The sequence below is a fragment of the Vidua chalybeata genome, chromosome 29, assembly GCF_026979565.1.
Source record: "Vidua chalybeata isolate OUT-0048 chromosome 29, bVidCha1 merged haplotype, whole genome shotgun sequence".
In the NCBI taxonomy this organism is placed as follows: Eukaryota; Metazoa; Chordata; class Aves; order Passeriformes; family Viduidae; genus Vidua; species Vidua chalybeata.
In genome coordinates this window covers 2,669,484-2,691,120 of record NC_071558.1, presented here as the reverse complement: position 1 = coordinate 2,691,120, position 21,637 = coordinate 2,669,484, and the positions used below count along the sequence as shown (strand labels likewise).

Here is a 21,637-nt window from a genome sequence, read left to right as displayed (position 1 = left end):
GCTGCTGCCGTGCAGGGAAGCGCAGTTGCTCCCCATATGGGAGCAGGATTGGTCCCAAAAAACTGTATGGCCTGAGAAAGGGTGAAATGACTCGTTAGATGTGACAAACTGCAGCACCCCCTCCTCAAGGGATGGGGATGCAAAGCCAGAGGTCCCTCCGAAGTCCCAGAGAAGGAACTCCACCAGGGTTTTGTGGCTGTGCCCTGCTGTGGGACTCCACTTGCACCCCAGGCACTGTGCTGCCAGAGAGGGCCCTTCTCCTCGGGTGAGTGATGCCAAGCCCACCCCCAGCCCCGTACACCCCCCCTTGGCTGCCCTTCTCCCACACCATCCCCGAGCCAGCAGCGCCAGGCACTGTCAAGGTACCCACCCAGCACTCGCTCTGCATTTGCTTTGGAAACAACAGAACCAGCTCTGGTGCAATGCTAAAAAAAAATTTAGGGGAAAAAAAAAAAAAAAGGAGTTTTTCTAACATGCAAGGCCCTGGCTCCTATAAACAGGATTTCTTCCGTGTCCCAGGCAGCGAGTGAATGAGACACAGATGGCTGGACTTGGAACACCTCTGCGCTCACAACCGCAAAATGATCCCACTCAAACGAGCAGGGAGTGAGCTGGAAACAGCGAGCCCCCAGAGGGGTCTGCTTTACCAGGAAGCCTCTTCTGCTCGCAGCTGAGGGGCCTACGAGAGGGCAGGAGATCCCTGCAGCTGCAGAGATGGCTGCCTGTGCCCGAGCAGGGCTCTGCCATCCTGCCTGCAGTGAAATGCTGCTCCCTGGGACCAGTCCAGAGCAGAATGAGCCCTCTCCTGCAGGTCTGGGGCCTCATCCTGACACCTGAGTACTTCGAGGCACCTTGGAGACCGTGGTGAGAGCAGTGAGCAAGCAAGCTGTCTCTGAACCACGGTTCCTGCTGCATCCCAGCCAGGCCATTCCTCCTGCTCACCCTGACCCACCACACAACCTGCTTCTGGAAGCACCTCCCAAATCCATCCAAATCTCTCCAAGTCTGGAGCAATCTCTCCAAATCCATCCCCTTTGCAAAGCTCCCTGGAGCTCTCAAAGCCTCAGGGGCCACAGCTGAGGACCCAGACGTCCGGGTGGTGACTGGCACCAGCTCTGCCATTTGCAGCCCGGGTGGCTTTTACAGACCATCTGTGCCATCCAAAATAGCAGAAATATTATCATTTATGATCATACTAGGGGAGAGCCGGGCTGTGGTCACACGTCGTCCCTGTCCCCCCCTGCCACTGCAGGGGACGTGGGTGACAACTCCTCTCCCCCACCCTGTCCTGTGCCACCCATCGCCGGTCCCTGCTGGAAATGACTGCTCCTCAGATCTGTCAGCAGAGCCACATGAGTAATCGCCCACAGCCAACTGCAGCCAGCACGGCCCGACTGAGAACAGCCCTTTTTAGGCAGCCAGACCCATGTCACCGGAGTGCCACCGGCGAGGAGGATGCCAGCAGCCACCCCCGAGCCCGGGAATGGCGCCAGGTGACTCATCTTGCACTGCCCAACCCAAAACAGATCCCTGCAGGGATCCAGCTCTCAAAGAGACCTGGGTAAGGTGCGGAGGTCGCCCTCAGTTTGGGGCCGAGGCACAAACAGGGCATCAATGGCTGGCAGGAGGGCAGGAGCACACAGAGGGGCAGCAACCCTTCCAGGATGCTTCTGCCACCCACAGCTGCTGGGATGTGGTCCTGGACAGGGGATGGAAGCAGCAGGGCCGTCCCCTCCCTCAGGGATGCCCCATGCTCGGTGCTGCAAGCCCAGCCAGGCAGGAAGGACGAGGTGAGGGTGCAGTGTGGCTCACCTGCACTGGCTGGCCGCTGTGGCAGCCCTGGGGACACCGTGTTCCTCTGCAACGCCGGCTGCTGCGGCGACAGGAGCCGGGGGTCTGTCAGCGAGGAGGTCACGAGGGACTGGGTCACCAGCGAGCTGCCCGGGTTGCTGAACTGCAGCGTGTTCTGGTTGGTCACCGGCACCGTCACGGGCATGGCGAAGTTCGGAGCGGGCACTGTGGACTGAACAGAGAGCAGGGGGTAAAGGGGAGCCGAGTTCCTGCAGCACAGCACAGCTGCTGACCAAGGGGAGACAGTCAGGCTGCTCAAACCTCCACTGCTGACCTGCGGTGCTGTGCTCAAAGCCACGCTGGCACCTTGCAGGGGATGCACCAGAGCCCAGTTCCCCACCAGGGAACATCAGGAAGAGCAATGGGCCATCCTCTCGGACACACCCGAGCTCTGCAAACAACTGTTTTGGCCTCTTTTTCAGGCTGTATTTATTTACCCCCTGTGTTTTCAGGGCAGGCATGAAGGAGAGGCTGGGAGCAGCCCAGAGCATGAAGGTGGGCACCAGCCTGGTGGTCTGCCCCCACCAGCACCGACAGCAGCCAAGCTTGGCACTGCCCTTCACCCCAGGCAGGATTACTCTATGAGGCCGTTCCTCAGCCAGCAGGAATCCAGCAGTGGATCCCCATTCTGGGCTGGCACTGCTGCTGGTGGCCGAGCACCTGGGAAAGACTCCTTTTGCTCCACAGAGCCCCTGGGTGACTCTGGGATCCATCCTGTCTCCTCTGGGAGCTGCTGGGAAGGACGAGCTGATCCCAGGGATGCGGGAGCATCACTGAAGCCCTATCCTTGGCTGCAGGTTGGGGACCAGCTTCACCTACCAGCGTCCCGTGGGAGCCAGACCCGCTGCGATTATCCCAGCCGTTTGTCTTATGTCACTGATTTGCTCTTCGTTAACAGGAGCTGGCACCTGCTTAGAGGCTTTAGCACGGGCTTTGCTTAAGTCCCACTTTAATTCGCTCCGGGATGGAGAAGGAGAGTAGCCCAGCACCGAATGGAGAGGTGGAACCCCACAGGCTGCACCAGCGAGGGAAGAGGGAGACGAGGTCTCCCCACTGCAGCTGGGGCATGTCCCCGCTGCCTTGCAGCCCCCTCTCCTCCAAAAATCTGCTCCTGGATAGGTCCTGCTCCTTAGGTGAGAGAGGGGGATGGCAGGAAGGAGTAGGACAGTGCTCACCCACGCCTCACTGTCAGGAACTCTCCCCACCTGCCTCCCAAGGGCATCCTGTCCTTCCGAGATATCCCGCGGCCGCAGCCAAGCCACGAAGGACAGCGGCTCTGAGCCTGCGCTGCGGCACCGCTCCCGGGGCTGCCGTTCACAGGGACGGGCTCAGCAACTCCTACACCACCAGGGAGAGCTGGAACACGGAGCCCTCCCTCTGCTCAGCCCGGGAGCTCATCCTGCACGGCAGCAGAATCAGAGGAGGAGGAGGAGGAGGAGGAGGAGGAGGAGGAAGGTTTCTTGGGCGTTGCACGAACACCGGAGCAGCGTTGTGTAATAAATCACTGCCAACGCGTCCGTGTGCGCGCAGCGCTCCCAGGGAGGGAGAGGAAGAGCTGAAGCTCCTCCACACCACGGCATGAGCAAAGCCGTGGCAGGGCTGTGAGCTGGATACACCAGCCCGGGAGCCCAGGTTGCCCTCAGTCCAGCTGCGGGCTGACACTGCCCCGGCACACCCAGGACACCCAGCCCCAGAGAGGGCACAACGGCGGTTTGCACGTCGGTCCAAAGTCTGGGGGAGAAGATGCACACATCAGCCAAAATCCACCATTTCTGCTCTTGTTAGAAGTGAGGGCAAACACCAGAGGCAGCAGCCCCGCCGAGGCCCTTCGTTAGCAGACGCGGCCGTCGTTAAGCTGCCCCGGCCACCCCGCTGGGTTAGTTCTGGTCACACACAAAACCAACCCAGCGTTAAAACGGAAAAAGCACCTTCTTCAACCACACACGCTCCACCTGCACTGCTCGGCCCCTTGCTGCCAGGGAGGTTTAGTGGGGGAGCCAGATGCTGTGCCCTTGATGAGGAGCCACCCGGCGCTTGAATGTCACCTGCTGAAAGGACTTCTGGGCACAGATTGTCCCTTCGGATTGGCACGTCTGGATGCTGCCCTCCCTTCGCAGCAGACACATTCTGGTGTTGAGCAGCCCCTGCTCACCAGGGTGTTCTGCACTTAGGACAAAGCTCAGGTGGCTTTTCGGCCTGTTTTCCACCAGTGGCAGGGCTTGTGCCAGGTGCTGGGGTGGTGCACGTCCTGCTGGGGCTCTACTCCCACCCCACACACCCTGGTAGGGTGGGAACCTGCACCCCCCTAGTGAAACCAGGGAGGCTGAGGTAGATCCTTGTCCTGACAGAGCTAATCCTGCCCTCAACCCCTCTCATGGGGCTGAGCTCGCTGTCACAGCAGAGCTGCAAGAGATCATCACCACCTGCACTTCACTTTCCTCCACCTCCTCAGCCCTCTCGGGTCTCAGGGCAGCCTCCCCACCCCCTCCACCCTGAGATCTAGGGGATCAAAATGCAGATTTTGGGATCCTTGCGAGGCTCGTGGAGCAACACAGCGCTGAGTCAGCAAAACAAAACGCGGGGATTTCACAAGGCCCAGTTCTCGACAAAAGCCAGAATTTTAACTTGTGGGGGCTTGCAAAGCACAGAAGGACAGATTATTTTGGGTGGGGCTGTGCGTGTCATTTTTGCTGTGCTGCATCCAGCCCTGGACAGGAGCCTCCCCCCTGCTCCCGCAGCATTAATTACTGCTGCAGCAACTCGGGGCTAATCCCCCCCAAGAGCCCTTGCCTGCATCAAGTCTCTGCTCCCTTGAACTAACAACTAATTTGAAACGTGGCCCCCTCCTCCTCCCGTCTCCTGACACAAATCCCTTTCAGCACTGTCCTGATGCCACCCCAGTGCCAGTGACAGCTCAGGGATCACAGGCTAAAACCTCCCTGGATTTCTGCCACAGCCACCAGCTGCCCCGAGGGCTCGGTGGATTTGGGGGGAATTAATGTGGAATAGCCCAAACCAAGCTGAGCTTTGCAAGGATGTGAGAGGTCGGCACCCGCCACCAGCTCACATGAACACTGGGATCTTAACCCAGACAAAAATCTCGTTTTTGGAGGAAAAGAGGGTGGAAAAGGAGTCCCTAATCCAGTACTTGCAGTAGAGGAGAGGAGACAAACAATACCATCCTGCACTGCCTGGCCAGAGCCAAGGAGGGCCAGGAATGCCAGAGCTAGTAGGAATGATTTTTCCAAGGATGGGCAACAGGAAGGGCGCTCAAGAGCCAGGTGCATTCAGGGCTGCAGGGGCTGTTGGCATCGGCTCCCAAGGCATGGCAGGCTCCAAAGCAAAGCCATGCAAAATCCAACCCCCCCATCACCTGGAGGCACCGGGGAGGGGACCAGGGGGCTGCAGGCCACCAGCTACTCACTGCGAGCCGGTAACTCTGCATCATTTTATCAAACTCCTCATCAATCTTTTTATATTTCTCTTCCGTCTGCGGGGTCAGCGCAAACACTTCATCCCCTTCCGGGCTCTCGCACTCCCTGTGCTTCTTGTTCAGCGCCTGTTACGTGCGGGGGGGACACGGGGGTGTCGGGGAGGGGGCGGGGGACGAGGTTGAGGGGAAGTCGAACAGAAGAGAAACAGAAAAAGAACATATAATGAAGGTTTTCCAGCCACGGGCAGGTACTTACACCGTATCGCTTGAACAGGATATCCAGATCCTCGCTGCCTTTGCGGTATTTATCCTCCATCAAGGGGCTCTGGTCTATGGAGTCGTCGCCGTCGGGCTCTGGGCTGTCACAGCCGTTAAAACCTTTCTTTCTTAACGTCTGAAAACACAACCGGAACAGTCTGAGATGGGGCAGTGGAGGTGGGGAACACGGGCAGGTCCCCCCCAGGAACACCCCCCGGCCTGCACGGACCAGGACTTGCCCCCGCACAAACCAACGGCATCGCCCCAGGACGCCGCTGGGGTTAAAAAAGTCAGGATACAGCCCCTGGGTTTTGATGCCAGGGTGTCTCTAATTTAGGAATTACAGCATGGGGAGCAACAGAGAGAAACTTCCTTGTTCTCAAAGGTTCTGTTTACACCAGGACTGAATTTGGCCCTGCGTGAACTCAGGCATCTTCGTCACTTTCAGGTGCCACAACATCACGAAGGGGAAAAAAAACCTTCATGCCCTTTGCTGTCCTGCAAAAAACAGGGAAAACCTGCTTACAAACAGCCAAATAGGAAAATAAACCCCCAAATTACAGGCAAATTGTCAAATTTGTCAGAATTTCCTGACAAAACCAGACAAGTGGCATTTGCCAAATGCAAAGGTGCCACAGGAAGAGCATCCCACGACAGGGAAGGTGGCACAGCAACTGCTGCAAGCCCTGCTGGGGGTGACACAGGGGGTGGTGGTGACAACACTGGGCAGCAAACCCCACACCAAGACTGGGCTCACAAACAGGAAAGGTCCTGGGCACTGCTACATCGAGGTAATGAGGTGAGACAACCACTCCTCAACAGGAGGAGCCCACAGGTGCTGACCACAGGGCACAGTGACACCCCAAAGTCCCTCTCTCATATTCAGCAGCCCACTGAGATCCACTTGGAGTCCCTCTATTTTCAACATACCAAAAGCAATTAGGCATTATGACAGAACCAGCACTTGCCAGCTCTTTATTTTTTTTTTTTTTTTTTAGGAGTCAAAGATACAGAATTTCCTGGAAGTCTTGATCCCTTTTCATGCCAAATTCAGCAGGGAAAAAAAAAAAAAAAAAAGTCTTGACAATTCTCTGCCTTCCTAAACAGCAACAAACATCTCCGTTCTGAGGCCAAAGTGTATTTGGGAGTGGCTCTCCAACTACCTGCGAGCTCCAGGAAACACAGAGCCCCTGGGGGAAATGCTGCTGGAGTGAATAAAACCCAGGATGTCTCCAGAGGGGTTGGGAACACTGCTGGCAGGATTTGCTCAGCACCACAGGTTGGGCTCATGGATCCTTTTGCCAGGTAGCCACGGCCAAACAAAGGGCACCACACCCACCCCAGCCTGTTCTCCATCCAGCTGAAGCTTTTCACAAGATTTTCCATTAAAATGATTCCTTCCTGGGCCTTCCCAGGCACCACTTTCACCCTGGTTACTGGGTTCAGCTGGGGAAATGTCCTTGCTCACATAGAGAAGGACCCGAGTCACTCCTGACCGTGGTGGCATCTGATGCCCTGTTTGGTGCTGCCAGGAATTCCTGATACTTAATAATTATTAACTAATCATCCAATAATAATTAAGAATAATAATTCTTATACCTAATACTAATATTATACCTAATAATCCTTAGTAATGCCTGGTATCCCTGATTCCTGTGTTGAGTGTCTACAAAGCAAAGTTTTGGGAATCAGTCACTGCCACAAACGGGAGATTCCCAGGCCTTTTTCTGCAGTTTCCCGAGGACTTTTCCCTATTATTTTTCTATTTTTGTACATGTCCTTGTTTGTTCTCAGAATGGCCCAAAAGAGGAAGAGGTGCTGCTGGTGGGGAAGGAACAGCTTTGCCTTTTTTTTTTTTTTTTTGTGGATTTTTTTTCCCCCCAAACCTTTTGTTTCGCCGACGCAGCCAAAAGACGGAAAGTTGAGCTTTTCTCTTAAAAAAAAAAAAAAAAAAGTTTTTTTTCCTTTTTCTCTTTCAGAGGCAAAATGGAAAAAGTTGTTCCATGAGCAGTGAAGCAATGAAGCTGGGTTTCCTTCAGGCACTGGAGAGACTCTCTGGTGTCTAACACGGGGCTGTGCCCACCTCCACACGATTCCCCTTGCAGGGACAGGAGCTGGACCTCTCACCTCTGCCCTCCCTTCCCTGCCTGGGGATCAGGAAGGTAATCCCTCACATCCCTGAAAAGTCCTCTCCTCCAGGTTGGCAGGTTCAGAAGCTGTGGGGATGGACAAGCCACTGCTATCCCCAGGACCCTCAAAGGAGGGAACCCCACAAGGGGATTTTTCAAGAGGTTTCGGCCAAGAAACAACATCCTTTCTAAAACCTGCAGCAACACTGCCACCAGGGAGGATTTTAGGCAGATCCCAGAGCCCCTAAGCTTTGCCCACATTCAAAACCTGAAGCAAGCACAGGGACGAGCAAGGGGCTGCCACCACCAGCCTCAGCATTTTGCCATTTCTGAGTCCACACAAAATCGTCCTGGGGGTTGTTCCCTCGACAAGTCTGCCAAGGAAAGCAGTGGAACAGGGTGGATGTGGCTCTGCTCACCCATACCCTGAAACAGCTCACGGCATCACCCCTTCCTCTTTCCCCAGGTCTTTCTCTCTGGGCCAAACACATCTGGTGTCCCAGCTTTGCCTTGGTCTCTTTGCTCTCCCCAGCCACCAACTTGGTAAAATCAGTCATAACTTCACTGTCTGTGAGACCCACAGTTCCTGGCAGGGTGGGTCCCCAGCAGCTGAGCTGTGAGTGGCAGCTGTGGTGTCACCATCCCTGCTCCTGCAGGACACCCACCAGCAGCCCCAGGAAGTCTCAAGCCAGGGGGAAAAAATCCTTCCTACAGGGCAGCAGCGTGAGCTGGGACTGCAAACCTGTGAGCTGGGACAGCGAGCCTGAACTGGGATTGTCACCTTGGGGCTGGGATTGTGGCCTGTGACATTGAGGAGCTGCAGGGAAGGGGATGGGGACAAGCTCCAGAGCTGGCAGGGCTGAGCACGGGGCTGATCTGCAGCACAGTGGGACGGGAAGCACCGGCGGCGGGGAGTGACCGGGCCAAGGCAGCGTGGCTTGCAGCAATCTGCTGCTCAACGAGGGCTTTGGGACAACAAAACGCCACTTCCAGCCATACGGGCGTTGGCTGCTGGTTCTTTCGGGTTTATTTTTAACAAAAAAAAAAAATAAAAGTGCATCCCACATTTTTAGCTTTTTGTCAGGATGATGTAAAAGGAAAACAATTCTGCTGGAGCGGGAATTAAACCCAAAGATTCCTGTTTTTGGGATCTCTGCAAGGTCTTTTCTAAAAGAACTTTCCTTCTCATTTCTCCTCTTTCTTTTTGCCAGGGATAAAACAGAAGATGCAAAGAGGTTTTCAGGAAACCTTTCTGTCACTGGGCTGCAGCCAGCAGAACACAACATTTTTTTCATATGGAAGAGGTTTAAAAGGAATTCCTTTACGGCAGAAAATTTTCAGAGAAAACCAGGGTGAGAACTTCCCCATAGCAAAGCCCACTTCACTCATCACCTGCCCCTCTCCCTGCCACGCTCAGGGCCCCCCATTCTATCAGGACCCACTGCACATCCTGCTTTTCCAGGCAATATTCTGACTGCCATGCTTGCAGCTCACAGGGGAGCAGATTTCCAACCCGAAGAGGGTAAGAGAGCAGCAGGAAATGCAGAACATGTGAGAGGAAACGATGCTCAACCAGGATGCGGTTGACTTCCCTTAGAGGAGGGAGACTCAACCACTCTGGGCTTTGGGGAAGTCTGGACGAGGATAAGGATGAGAATGAGGATGAAGACATTGACACTGGCAGCTGCCTCTGCATTTTGCCACCTCCCCAGCATCCTGCAGAACGTCTGATCTAACGCATCCTGGGGAGTGACAACCCCAGGAAGGCGAATCAGGGGGAAATCAGCCCCTCCAGGACATTCAGCCAAGGAAAGGGCAGAAGGGGCTGTGTGCCTTTAACTGGCTGTGGAGCACGCTGGTGCCCGGCGAGCTCTGCTCTGTCCAAGTCCCTTATCAGGAGCTGGCACGTCAGGCAGGCTGGGAGGAAACGAGAAGCGACAGCGAGGACCAAAGCCGGCGTGATCCCAGGCCGGGCGGGCACGTGGCACCCAGCGTGCCTGTCTGGGGGCTCAGCTGGCCCCCGCCTGATTAAGGAAACCCCCCTCTCTGCATTAGAGAGATTTGCTCCGACTTAAAAGCCTGCAATAACCAGGACTTTGCCGGGCACGGAGAAGCTGCGGGGCTTGTGTGGCCGAATCCCACTCCTGAGAGCCACTGCCGAGCCCTGGCACGGCTGAAAAGCAGGGGGGTCCTCCCAGGGAATGGTCCCCAAAAGGCAGCTGGGGTGTGGAACGCCTCCTGAGCTAGGGCTGTGTACGCTCAGCATGGAGCAGCTCTGCCTCTCACTAAATATCCAGGGGATAAACCCCTCAAGGACATTCCTGTGCAGCATGGGATGGGGTGCCCTCAGTCCCACCCTCAGATCCAACTCTCCAGGACCAAAAACCAGGAGATCTCGTGTTTACTGTCATTTCAAATTTGGACAGAGCAACTTATCCTGCCTTAAGTCAGTGCTGTTGGCCCCAGGAGCTCCCAGCCTGGCAGTGCTTGGCTGAGCCCTCCAGAGCTGCTGCTTGCTCCCCTTCCACCAGAAAAACAAAATCAAGAGGCTTCTGCCTCAAGTCCTCCAGGTCCTGGCTGCTCCTCATCCTTCCTGAGATGCTGCCAGAGCCACTCAGGGCCAAATCCCTCAGCAGGAAAGGCAGGCAGACAATCACAGGGAAGGTGGGTTGATGCAGCAGCCCCTTGAAATCCACTTAAAATCACATTTGGTGGCAAATTCCCAGCCTGGGTTTTCACAGTCTCCAAATGCTCAATGTAGGGAAGCTTCCAGAATGAGAAGATACTTTTTGTGAGTCAAGTTCAACTGGGAGCCACCGAGAAACAGGAGATAAATTGGATTTGTGTGCAGTGGGGACACAGTTGGGCTGTTGGAACCTGACCTGGGCGAGGGGAAACAGAAATCAGCACCAAGAGCAGGAAAGGTCTCCTGGGGGCATGGATTCAGGAAACAGTAAAAATCTTAGAGCAGCCCCAACCCTGCTCCCAGACAAGACGAGGATGGGGAGGGATGCTTGAGCAGCCTCCAAACCTGCCTGCACCCCAGCAGGTTTTGCTCCATGAGAGCTCTGCCAGCAAGGCGTGCCGAGCCCGGCGTGTTTGGGCTCTTTTTCTTGCCATCCACCAATATCCTTCCGCTCCCGATGTTCCTCTCCTTGGCTTTGGATGCAGATCCAGCTTTTCATGTGGTGCAAACACAGTGTTTCTTTGGGTGCCAAGGACTGTGTGTAACTTGTCGGCTTGGGAGTGTTTGCATCTTGGACCATAAGGGAACAGAGAACGCTGCCCAAAATGTTTATGGTATTTTTAGGCCAAGACAAATCTGTTCGATGCTGCGAGCGCAGGCTGAGCATCCCGGAGAGGCTGCGGCAGGGAACCGCCGGCATCTGCACAGCAAAGGGGCATGACCTGGCTCAAACGGGCCAAAAAAGACATTTTGGAACCATTTTCAAGGCCCCTACAAAACTGTGCTGTGGCAGAAGAGTCTCCAAACCCCAGCAAAGGAAGGCAGATGCTGCGAGATGCTTGGCTCAGCCATGGGGTGAAAACCTCAAGTCCAAATCTCTCAAAAAGACACATTTTACAGAGCATAAAAAAGAAAGCAAGATTTTGGGGGGCAGAGGCAGGCCAGGTTTTTTCCTCCTCCTTCATGAAATCAAAGCCTGGGCAGACTGGCCAAGGGGCACCAAAGGAATTCAAAGGCAGAAGCAGAAGTTCAATTCCTCCAGCAGTGCAGGCCATGCTGCTCCACTCTGCCACCAGTGGCTCTGAGGGCATTAATTGATGCCCATAATGCCACTAATTACAAAGCCAAGCCCTTCATTCGCCTGTCTGTCCAAGTTTAATGGCAGCTGCCCCCATGCTGAAGACCCTGCAGCTCCATCTGCACAGCCACTGCTGAGAGGATGTGACCAGTGACCAAGGCACTGCTGGCTCTGTCCTGCGAGCCAAATGTGCCCCATGCCCCAGCCCAGCAGTGCTCTGCCAGCACCAGGGACGAGGACAAAGCTGTGGAGAGGGCCAGTGTGGGGGCACAAGGCAATGCCAGCAATGCCAGCAGGCTGGAGGAGAGCAGCCTTGAAGTGAGCACAGTTTGGGCATGGTGCTGGGGATGGGTCAGACTGAGCGTGGTTGGGCCATCCCTGGAGACCCACAAAACACAGCCAAGACAAGCCCTGAGCAAACCCACCCACCCATGAGCTTGGCCATGCTTTGAGCAGGCACTGGACCATCCCACCTGCTCCATCTCACCTGAATTCCCCTGCAGTTTGGCCACTGGAGCCCCCCAGTGCCTGTCTGAGTATCAGGTGGGGGCAATGTGACCAGCCATACCAGGCACTTCAGAACAGTGCCACCAGCTGCACCAGGCACTCCCAGCAGCAGCCCCAGGAGCTGCCTCCAGATCCATCTCGTGCTGTGCCTGGATTCCACAGCGGGGTCCCACAGAGCAAACCTGCACCTCCAGTTTCAAACCAGTAGGTCAACACACAACTGGAGACAGCTCCAACTCTACTACCCGGAAGGGAGTATTTCTGTAGGCTGAACCAAAACCACGCGAAATCCACCTGGCACTGAGCGTGGGAGATCTGCTTGGCTCCATCCCCACCCTGCAACAACCTCCTGCATCCTAATTCCCGGAGACTCAGCCCTGGCTCTGCCGCAGAGGCAAAGCTGGGGAGCCTCACCTCGATGATGTCCGCGTTGGTCCGGCTCTCGTGGGGCTCGTTGTACTCGGTGTACTTGAGCAGCACCTTGTCCATGTCGGTGCTGGCATACTGGAACAGCTTGTTGGAGTGGTTGAAGATGATGAGGGCGATCTCGCAGTCGCACAGCACGCTCAGCTCGTAGGCTTTCTTCATCAAGCCAAACTTGCGCTTGGTGAAGGTCACCTGGGAGCAAGGACAGCCACGGTGAGAAGCTGCCACAGACCCAACAGCTCCCAGAGGAAAATGGAATGACCATTTGGAGGGAGAGCAAAAAGAAGGGGAGTGCAGAAGGAATATTCTCAGTTTCCCCAACTGGACCCAACCCCAAGCTCTCCTCTCTCGCCTCCCTCTTCCAAATGGTTCATATTGCTGCCTATTTTGGGATCCTCCAAAGGCAGACACTTCACAAAGATGATTATCAGCGTTGGAAATCACATATTGCCAAATCAAGAGAAAATAAATTTCAGCAAAATCCCCAGCAGAGCTGCCATCTGTCCGGGGGCTGCGAGTTTTTAAGTGGAATATTCAAGCGATGGAGATCTCGTCCTCGCTTGCTGCAGCTGCGCTGCGAGTGCCCAACCCTGGGGGCCACAGAGCTGGGGCTCAGCACCCCAAAACCACCCACCCCACCCCTGACCCACTCTCCTGCTCACCAGCCCCCACTTATCCCACTAGGCCATGCTTCCCCAAGGGCACCACGAGCTCCCCTGTGCCAGGGGCCTGCCCAGCTGTCCCTTTGTGTAACCTCCCTGGGGTGTTTTTCTTCCTTGCCTGCCCAGCTGGGGTCCCCTGCTTCCCCGACCCGCCCTGCCTTGAGCTGTAAGCAGAGCTGAGGAGGCAGCTCCTGCAGGATTGATCCTGGAGAGCTGGCTGGGGGCTGGGGCCAGGACTGGGGCTGGGTGCTGGCTCCGACAGCAGCTCCAGCTGCCGGGCAGACGTCGGGCTGCGATTCCCAGCCCACGCTCAGCTCTCACCACCGCACTGCTAACAGGACCCAGCTGCTGGAGAGGGAGCTGGTTTGGGGCTCCCTGTCCCGGCTGCAGTGCAGACAGCATCTGAGGGTCCCCCACCCCCAGAAGACGCGGCACGCTGACGGGGAAGGCGCGCCGCTTGGCCAGTGCCCTCTCAGCAAATAAAAAGCAGAAGAAGGAAATAAGAGGCAGGAGGTCACGGCTTTGTGCTAAGCATTGCTCTGGGGGCAAAGCAGACTCCAGGGGAAGGGCTGGAGATGAGCTGAGATGCCCTTGGGTGCCAAGACCTGCTCCCTCTCCACATGGGAAGGCTCAACTCCACTCTGGGCCTCCACCACAGCATCAATTTTACAACGGACAGCTTTAATTCGCAGAGCAGAGCCAGGAGAGTGAATGAGGCTGCTGCCTCTGCTCTGCCTGTCAGTGGCATCACAGCCACGGCCTGAAGAGCTCAACACGGAGCTACCAGCAGCACCCAGAACGCACCCTCAGGGTCCTGCACCCCTCCAGACAAAAGCGCGTCCCCGCGTGTGGCGGGAGGGCAGAGCAGGGGCAGCTCCGGAGGGGAGGGGAGGGGAGCTGCTGCCCCTCCCCGCCAGCTCCCAGAGGTAATTAAGCAGTAATGAGATTCAGCTCTAATCGCCTCAAAGCCTGGAAAGTGCAGGGTGGTACCCTGTGCTGCCGTGGCCACCACGTGCGCCTGCTTCCCGGCGCACTCTGCTGCACATTCAGTCACCCGAGGGCCAGCCTGTCACCAATAGCTCCCCTTCCCCAGCAGCATTCTGGACTTGTCAGCCACCCAAAACCTCTGCTGCTGGGCAGCTGCCAAGGCCGGGCAGTGCCACAGCCCAGCCGTGGCAGGACAGGCTCTAAAACCCAAAAGCTGCCTCTCTGCCCCCTTCCCCAGCAGCACCTGTCTCGCTGTCCCTGCCAGGGTGGCCTCCAGGCTCTGACTGGCCCTCGGGAGGAAAACACACGGTGTCTCCACCTAAACAAACAGCCCAGGGCTGTTCCTGCAGCCACCAGTGCCGGGGGGACACTTGGCCAAAACACACCTCGCCAGGCACCACGAGGGGCTCAGCCACCAAGACCGGAGGAAAGGAGGTGAGGCCGAGATGTGGGGTCCAAAAAATGGGGCAGCTCCTGGCCTTGAAGGCCAGTGACAAGCACGGTTTGGGTTCTGCCCCTGAGTAGTGAAGAGTGTGGGGTCATCTCCCCCAGATCAACCAGGAACCTGGGCAGAGCTCAGCAGAAACACCAAATTATCCCTCTAGAGATGAGGGGATATTCCCAAGGGCATCCCTCCCTATTGGCATCCCTGCAGCTTGCAGAGAAAAGCAAGGATTTGCCATTTAGCCACCACATCACTCAAAAGCATCACCTAACAGGGCTTTGTGCATCCACTCCTGACCCGGGACAGAAACCTCAAACCTTCCCTGACGCTGGGCATGAGCCTCATCTAGAAGAATTAACCTTGTAAGTCTAAGAGGGTAATCAAATCTCATGCTTCAGGGCATAAGCCGATCACCAAAGGGGTCAGGAAGGAATTACTGCCCCACACTAGCAGGGGATTTTTTGCCTTTCCCCTGATGTAAACCATATTGGCAGTTGCCAGAGTCAGCGGCCTGGCCCTGAAGGACTGATGGCCTGATCTGTTGTGGCAAATCCTCTCCAGTAATTCCTCTAATGACATTAGTGACTCTTACTTGCTCTCCTCCCCTGGTTTTGGCTGCTGCTGTAATTCACAGAATCACACACTGGTTTGGGTTGGAAGGGATCTAAAAGATCTCATCCCACCCCCTGCCATGGCAGGGACACTTTCCACTATCCCAGGTTGTTCCAAGCCCTGTCCAACCTGGCCTTGGACACTTCCAGGAATGGGGCAGCCACAGCTTCTCTGGGCACCGTGTGCCAGGGCCTCTCCACCCTCACAGGGAAGAATTTTCTCCTAATATCCCATCTAAATCTCCCTCTTTTCAGTTTCATTCCCCCTTTGTCCTGTCACTCCAGGTCCTGGAGCCCCTTTAGATCTCCATGGAGCCTCCTCCAGGCTGAACACCCCCAGCTCTGCCAGCCTGACTCCAGAGAAGAGGTGCTGCAGCCCCCAGAGCATCTCCGTGGCCTCCTCTGGACCCACTCCAGCAGCCCCACATCCTGCTGGAGCCTCCTGTGGGCCCGTGGTTCATGTCCCCACCGCAGGCAAAACCTGGGACACAGGGTCAGAGCATGCTGCAGGCTCAGTGTGAGATGCAGGGGGAGAGCTTCACCTCTCACCAAAGGCTCTGGAAGAGCCCCTGCTGAGCCCCAGCAGCCCCAGGCCCCTGCTGGGGATGAACCTGGCAGCACGAGTGGAAATGCAGGTGTCGAAAGCAGCTCTGCCTCCACCTCCCTGCAGCACCACTGGTGAACCCCTCGTTCTCCAGGGCATCCCTGCACTGCTCCCACTCCTCTCCTGGCAGGTGCAGGTGCCATCAGAGCCACCTGGGCACGCCAAGGAGCCACCTGGGCACATCAAGGAGCCACTTGGGTATGCAAAGGAGCCACCTGGGTACGCCAAGGAGTCACCTGGGCACATCAAGGAGCCACCTGGGCATGCCAAGGAGCCACCCAGGCATGCCAAGGAGCCACCCGGGCATGCCAAGGAGCCACCTGGGCACGCCAAGGAGCCACCTGGGTATGCAAAGGAGCCACCTGGGTACGCCAAGGAGCCACCTGGGCACGCCAAGGAGCCACCTGGGTATGCAAAGGAGCCACCTGGGCACGCCAAGGAGCCACCTGGGCATGCCAAGGAGCCACCTGGGTATGCAAAGGAGCCACCTGGGCACGCCAAGGAGCCACCTGGGCATGCCAAGGAGCCACCCAGGCATGCCAAGGAGCCACCCGGGCATGCCAAGGAGCCACCTGGGCACGCCAAGGAGCCACCTGGGTATGCAAAGGAGCCACCTGGGTACGCCAAGGAGCCACCTGGGCATGCCAAGGAGCCACCCAGGCATGCCAAGGAGCCACCTGGGTATGCAAAGGAGCCACCTGGGCACGCCAAGGAGCCACCTGGGCACACCAAGGAGCCACCTGGGTATGCAAAGGAACACTTCTGACTCTGGGGAGTGGATGCCTGGATGCTGGCGTTGCACAGGTACAGCATGGACCAGGAGAGTGGAGCAAGAGGCTTCTCACCCTCTTTACAGCTCCTACCACAGTGGATAGAGCAGATCCCACTGCCTGGAGCAGCCCTTTTTCATGAAATGTCCCATCTTCCTGCCATGTCCTTTATTCCCAAAGAAAGGGAGCAGTGAAAATTGATTGCAAAGCTGTGCTGGTGACCAATTAAACAGCTGCTGCTTTGCTGACACCCGATTTGATCGGGCTGGTTTCCTGGAAGCAAAGCAGGATGTGCTGCACTGGGTTGGAGAGCGATGCTCCCGTGCTGGGTTTTGGAAGAACCAGCCCAGCCAGGGAAAACCAGTGTCCCCCAGCCCAGGGAACTGGGTTTTGGGGACACCTGACATCAGAGATGCACTAAAGCCACGACAGCTGGCCATGCAAAGCAACTCCTGCTGCCAAATCCCACCCAGCGCTGTGAGACCTCAGCAAGGGTCTTCATCTCCAGCCAGGGCTGAAGAGCAGCTCATCCCTCAGAAACAGTCCCATCACTCAGCTGCTGCCTCTGCAGAGAAGTGCCTCTTTCCTTTCCTGAAGGTCTCTCCAGGCATCCCCCTCCAGCATTACCCATTATTTTCCATTTGTCTGAATTTCCAGCAAGGCTCCAGTCACCGCAGAGCCCTCACTGCCCCATAAAATGCACTCCAGAGCCTTCAATAACCCCTAAGGCCCTGCTTCCTCCTCATAATGGATATAAACAGCCCCAGGAGCAACTGGGACATCAGCAGAAACTGTTTAATTCCCACCCCAGCCCCCACCACCAAGTGAAGCTATAATGAGGAAAATCTGCCATTTCCTATTGTTTTGCTGTGGAGCACGAAGTGGTTCATCCAGTTCTGCTCTTTGACACTCTTTAAGGATTAGGAATATATCCACGTGCTTTTTTACTGTTTTGTTTTTTTTTTTTTTTTTTTTTTCTGTTTTTCTGGAGTGGAAGTGGCAGGAAAGAAGCGTGGCAGGTCGTGCTGGGGTGCAGAAGTGGCTGGACTAAAGGCAGAGACTTGGATCAGCTGAGCCAAACTCCAGGAGCACAGGAAGCAAAGGGACCTGCCTGGAAGTCTTGTGGTAATGGGAAATACATCGACAGAGTGATCCCAGAGCAAACCTGGGCTGGCAAAGTGCTGCTGCTCCACCACTCCAGTTTAAGGAACATGGAAAATTTGGGAAAAATCTGTTGGTTTTTGTTTTTCCTCTGAGATACATGAACGCATTCCTACACACATGCACATGCATGTCTTGGGCTTGGCTTCAAGAGAGCCCAAGGAAAAAAGCCCTGGAGTCATTTAAGCCTACAATTGAGGGGAAAAAAAAAAAAAAAAAGGAATAATTTGAGTTGTTTGCGTTCAGCAAAATGGATACTTGTTGTGGCTGTTTTTTATTGGAAAAACCACATGGAAAACGTCAACTGAAATATATTTTCTGCAAGACAAAAATAAATTAAAAAAAAAAAAAAGGGGGGGGGAACTAACTAAGTGGAGAAGACACTTTCTTCTGGAAAAGCACTTAGATGGCAAGAGCTCAAGGAGCTCCAAGGCGAGGAGCAACGCCTGGATGGGGGCAGAGCAAGGCTTGCCTGGTCCTGGATCTGCCTGGATCCGGCCTGAGCCTCTGCTTATTTTATGGAATGGGAAAAACAGGGCACTGGTGGCCCAAAACGGGATGGAAATGGGTCATTTTGAAACTGAAAACCCCCAAGGGAAGGAGGGTGAGGTGAGGGAGCGGGGAGAGCAGCACTGACCTGCCGGTTGCGCTCGTCCGTGATCCGCTGGATCTGGATCTTTTTTCTCCCCATCTTCTCCGGAAATCCTCGCCGCACCCGGGACGACTTCGGCTCAGGGGAGGGGAGAAGGAACCCCGCTTTAAAATGCTTTCATTAAAGAGCGTGGGGGGCTTTTTTTTTTTTTCTCCGAGGGAAAACAAACCCCAAAAAAAAAAAAAAAAAAAAAAAAAAAAAAAAAAAAAAAAAAAAAGGAGTTTTGCGTTGGCTCCGTGCTCAGTTCATGGTACCGTCAGGCGCAGCCAGATCCAGTGGGGCTGAGATGTCAGCAGCTGCTCAGAAACCTGCACAGTGAGAGAGACAGGAGTGAGACTCTCTGTTCCCAAACCCCATCCAGGACCCAGCACCCCAGCAGCATCCTCCTACCACCAGCCAGATCCCAGGGTGGGCTCTGGTTCCTTCTCCCACCCAGCTCTGGGGCCAGGAGAGCTGCAGAGGGGTTTATCCAAAGTGGTCTCAAAGAAGCCCAAGGATGGAGGCCAGGGACAGCCGTGGGCTGGGCACTGCCAGGCTGGGCGAGGAGGAGGAGATGGCAGCAGTGAGCTCGTGAATCACTTTTCCTCTGTGACACTCCAGACCTTTTTTTTTTTTTTTTTTTTTTTCTCTTAATAAAGTCATAAGCAGTCGAGTGGCTGGTGATTAGCTGGGGCAATTTAAATCCGTCTCCAGTTTCTGCACTAATCTCCAGTTTGGAATTTTAAAATGTCTTTATTTGATTACTTGAAAGAAACCTTATAACCAGGCACAGAAACCTAATTCTTACAGGGAAGGAGGACTCTGAAGGCAGCTGAGACAGCCTGGCCTTCCACTGGGCTCAGCCACAGCTGGACACCGGGTGCTTCCGTGGATCTAGGGGTTATCTTGTGCCCAAAACTCTCCCCAGAGGGACGAGTGCTGCTCCTTCTTGCAGCCTGCCCAGGGTAATCTGCATCCCTCAGCAGCAGAAGCTGCATCCAGGTGTTCCAGGGCACCTCGAGGCACAGCCCCCCAGCCCATCCCACGCCGCTTCCCAGCCTGTGCTGCACTGCAGCGAGGGGACAAAGAGGGAACTTCAGCCACTTCATTTTCCACAGGTATGTCTTTCTCCCTGCTCTCTCTGTGAGCAGCTGGCTAACAGCAGTGGTAACACTGCATTTAAGGCAAGGTGCCCCGTGCCAAGACCCAGGCAAAGGGAAAAACCAGTCCCAAAATAGCTTCCTATCTGCCTCAACTTGGCAGTCCCCAGCCCTCGGTCTTGTCACAAAAAGCATTAAAAAAAAAAAAAAACCAAAAGCTTTTCCTCCCAAACCTATATCCCAAATTCAAAGCAGCAGCCACAGCCAACCTGACCAAGCTCCTCCTGCTCCTCTCCCACCCCAGAGCACCCCCAGACCCTGCTTAAGACCATGGCCCCATCCTTCACCTCCTCGTCAGACCACGCTCCAACAAACCAGCCCTAATGGTCTCACTCCCACACTCGTTTTTGGGGTTCACTGAGTCATGTGTGTCACTTAAATCTTTTTCTCTGCTTTTTTGGGGGGTAAAGTTATTCATCGTGCATCACCTTCCGTGGTTTCAGTGCAAGTTGAAAGAGCCCTGAAGAGAATGGGGAATCTTTTCCCCATCGTGACATCCACAATTTGCCCTGCAGGGAGGATGAGGTATGGGGAGGCCAGGAAGAAGGACCAGAGAGACAAAGGGCAGCAAAACCTGGGTTTTTTTACACATAAATAAAGATTCTTTGCAAGGACACATCATACAGAGGGATGGCATTTAATTCTTGAGACATTATTTACCAAAATAGGTGCACGTTTCCTTCCCAGGAGCAACCATCCAGCTGTGAGGAGCACTGTGACCATGGGGAACACTGAGCAGTGCCAGAGGCATAGCCTTTGGCTGCTGATCCCCATCCCACCGTGGGAAGCCCCAAAAAGACAGGTCCCAGAGCATCAGCAGTTTCAGAGCATCACTGCTCCAGCTTGCACCCTGTGAGTATCCCTTGAAGGTCGGTGATAGAGGAAGAGCCGAAAGGAAAATGAGGATTTTTATTTCATCCACCTGGAGTGTCCTCTCGGTATTTCTCTCACTGTGAGCCCACCCAGGAGAGAACCCACAGCCCAAAGGCTCGGAACCAAGGCGAGGATTTTGCACACGCAAAGAAACTTGGGAAGAGGAGGAAGTTTTTGTCGGGTTTGCTTTGCCGCTTTTCCCTTCAGAGTTGCCACTTCTCTAAACTGGCTGAAAAATATTCACCTTCAGCATCTTCGAAACCACCAGCAGCAGCACAAAGTAGCAACAGCTCCTCAACCAGACACAGGGCAAGATGCTAATTCTTTCCGTGTGCTGCAGCTCTTGGACAGAGAAACCCTCTGAAAGACAGCGGATTTACTGTCCAAACCAGAGAGGAACTCTCCAGAAGCAACAATAAACACTGGAGAACAACGGGCAGTAAATTTAAACTGAGTGAAAGGAAACATATTTTAACACGATTTCATTGCAGGACTTGTTCACAGGATGCTATGGCAGCCAAAAGCTGCACAGTGCTCCAAGAGATGGGATGTTTGTAGGGATGAGGAAAAAACCCCAGTGCTGCTCATCCCTGCCCTCAGCTCCACACAAGCTGGTGTTTCTTGCATGGGAGCAGTGGGATTCAAACCACATTCCTCTCCCCAGGCCACAAATACACCCCAAGTGCTTCAAACCAAATCCCCTTTTTCAACCACCAAACCAGGTTCCTCCTCCTGCTGCTCTGAATCCCAGCTCTGCATCCTCAGCACCTCGGTTGGATGGGGACCATGGTCTCAGCCCCAGGGTTTGCTCAGGCTGCTGGATAAAGTCTTCCACAGGAAAAAGGTGACTTAACAAGTTTTTACTCATCATCACGGGGAGAAAAGGAGCAGCCACGTGATGCTCTTGACCCCTCTACCCTGCATGAGAAGGAAAACACCCCATGGGGAGGGCAGCCCTTGCATGGGGTGAAGAGGAGGGATGGAGAAGAGCACAGCATGTTTGCTGCCCTCCAAATGCACCTGACAGGGGATTTCAAACCCCTCCCTTTTTTCTCCATGGAATTGGGGTTTCGGGGTGAGTTTATTTGTTTTTAGGCTGGGTATTTTCCCCACCATCTTTTTAAACCCAGGTATTTTCATGTTTCCTGCCCAGGTGGCTGTTTCACAAAGTCTGACCACTGGCTCGAGTTTCTGAGCAGCAGCTGGAAGAGCAAGAAACCTGGAGAGCCACCCTCATCTCTCCTGTCCCTCCTGCTGGCACTGCTGCTGTGGCTCAGCCCCAAGCCAGGAGGATCCCCTCTGCCCCTGGAGCTCCCTCTCCTTCACCACCAAATTGCTTTGGCTCCCTGATTGCCCAGCCTGAGG

At 55.1% G+C, this 21,637-nt stretch overlaps 1 protein-coding gene across 9 annotated transcripts in view; it reads right to left on the bottom strand.

Annotated features, from left to right (window-relative positions):
* Nucleotides 1-21,637, bottom strand: part of MEF2D (myocyte enhancer factor 2D) — a 75,235-nt gene that overhangs the window by 14,852 nt on the left and 38,746 nt on the right. For all 9 annotated transcript variants that reach the window (XM_053966959.1, XM_053966962.1, XM_053966956.1 and 6 more), the window contains 4 exons: nucleotides 18,246-18,568; nucleotides 12,357-12,560; nucleotides 5,541-5,678; nucleotides 1,813-2,023 (listed from right to left, as the gene is read on the bottom strand). In XM_053966959.1, coding sequence (XP_053822934.1) covers nucleotides 1,813-2,023; nucleotides 5,541-5,678; nucleotides 12,357-12,560; nucleotides 18,246-18,299 — 607 coding nt within the window. In that variant the 5' untranslated portion in view covers nucleotides 18,300-18,568. The remainder of the gene's footprint in view (nucleotides 1-1,812; nucleotides 2,024-5,540; nucleotides 5,679-12,356; nucleotides 12,561-18,245; nucleotides 18,569-21,637) is intronic.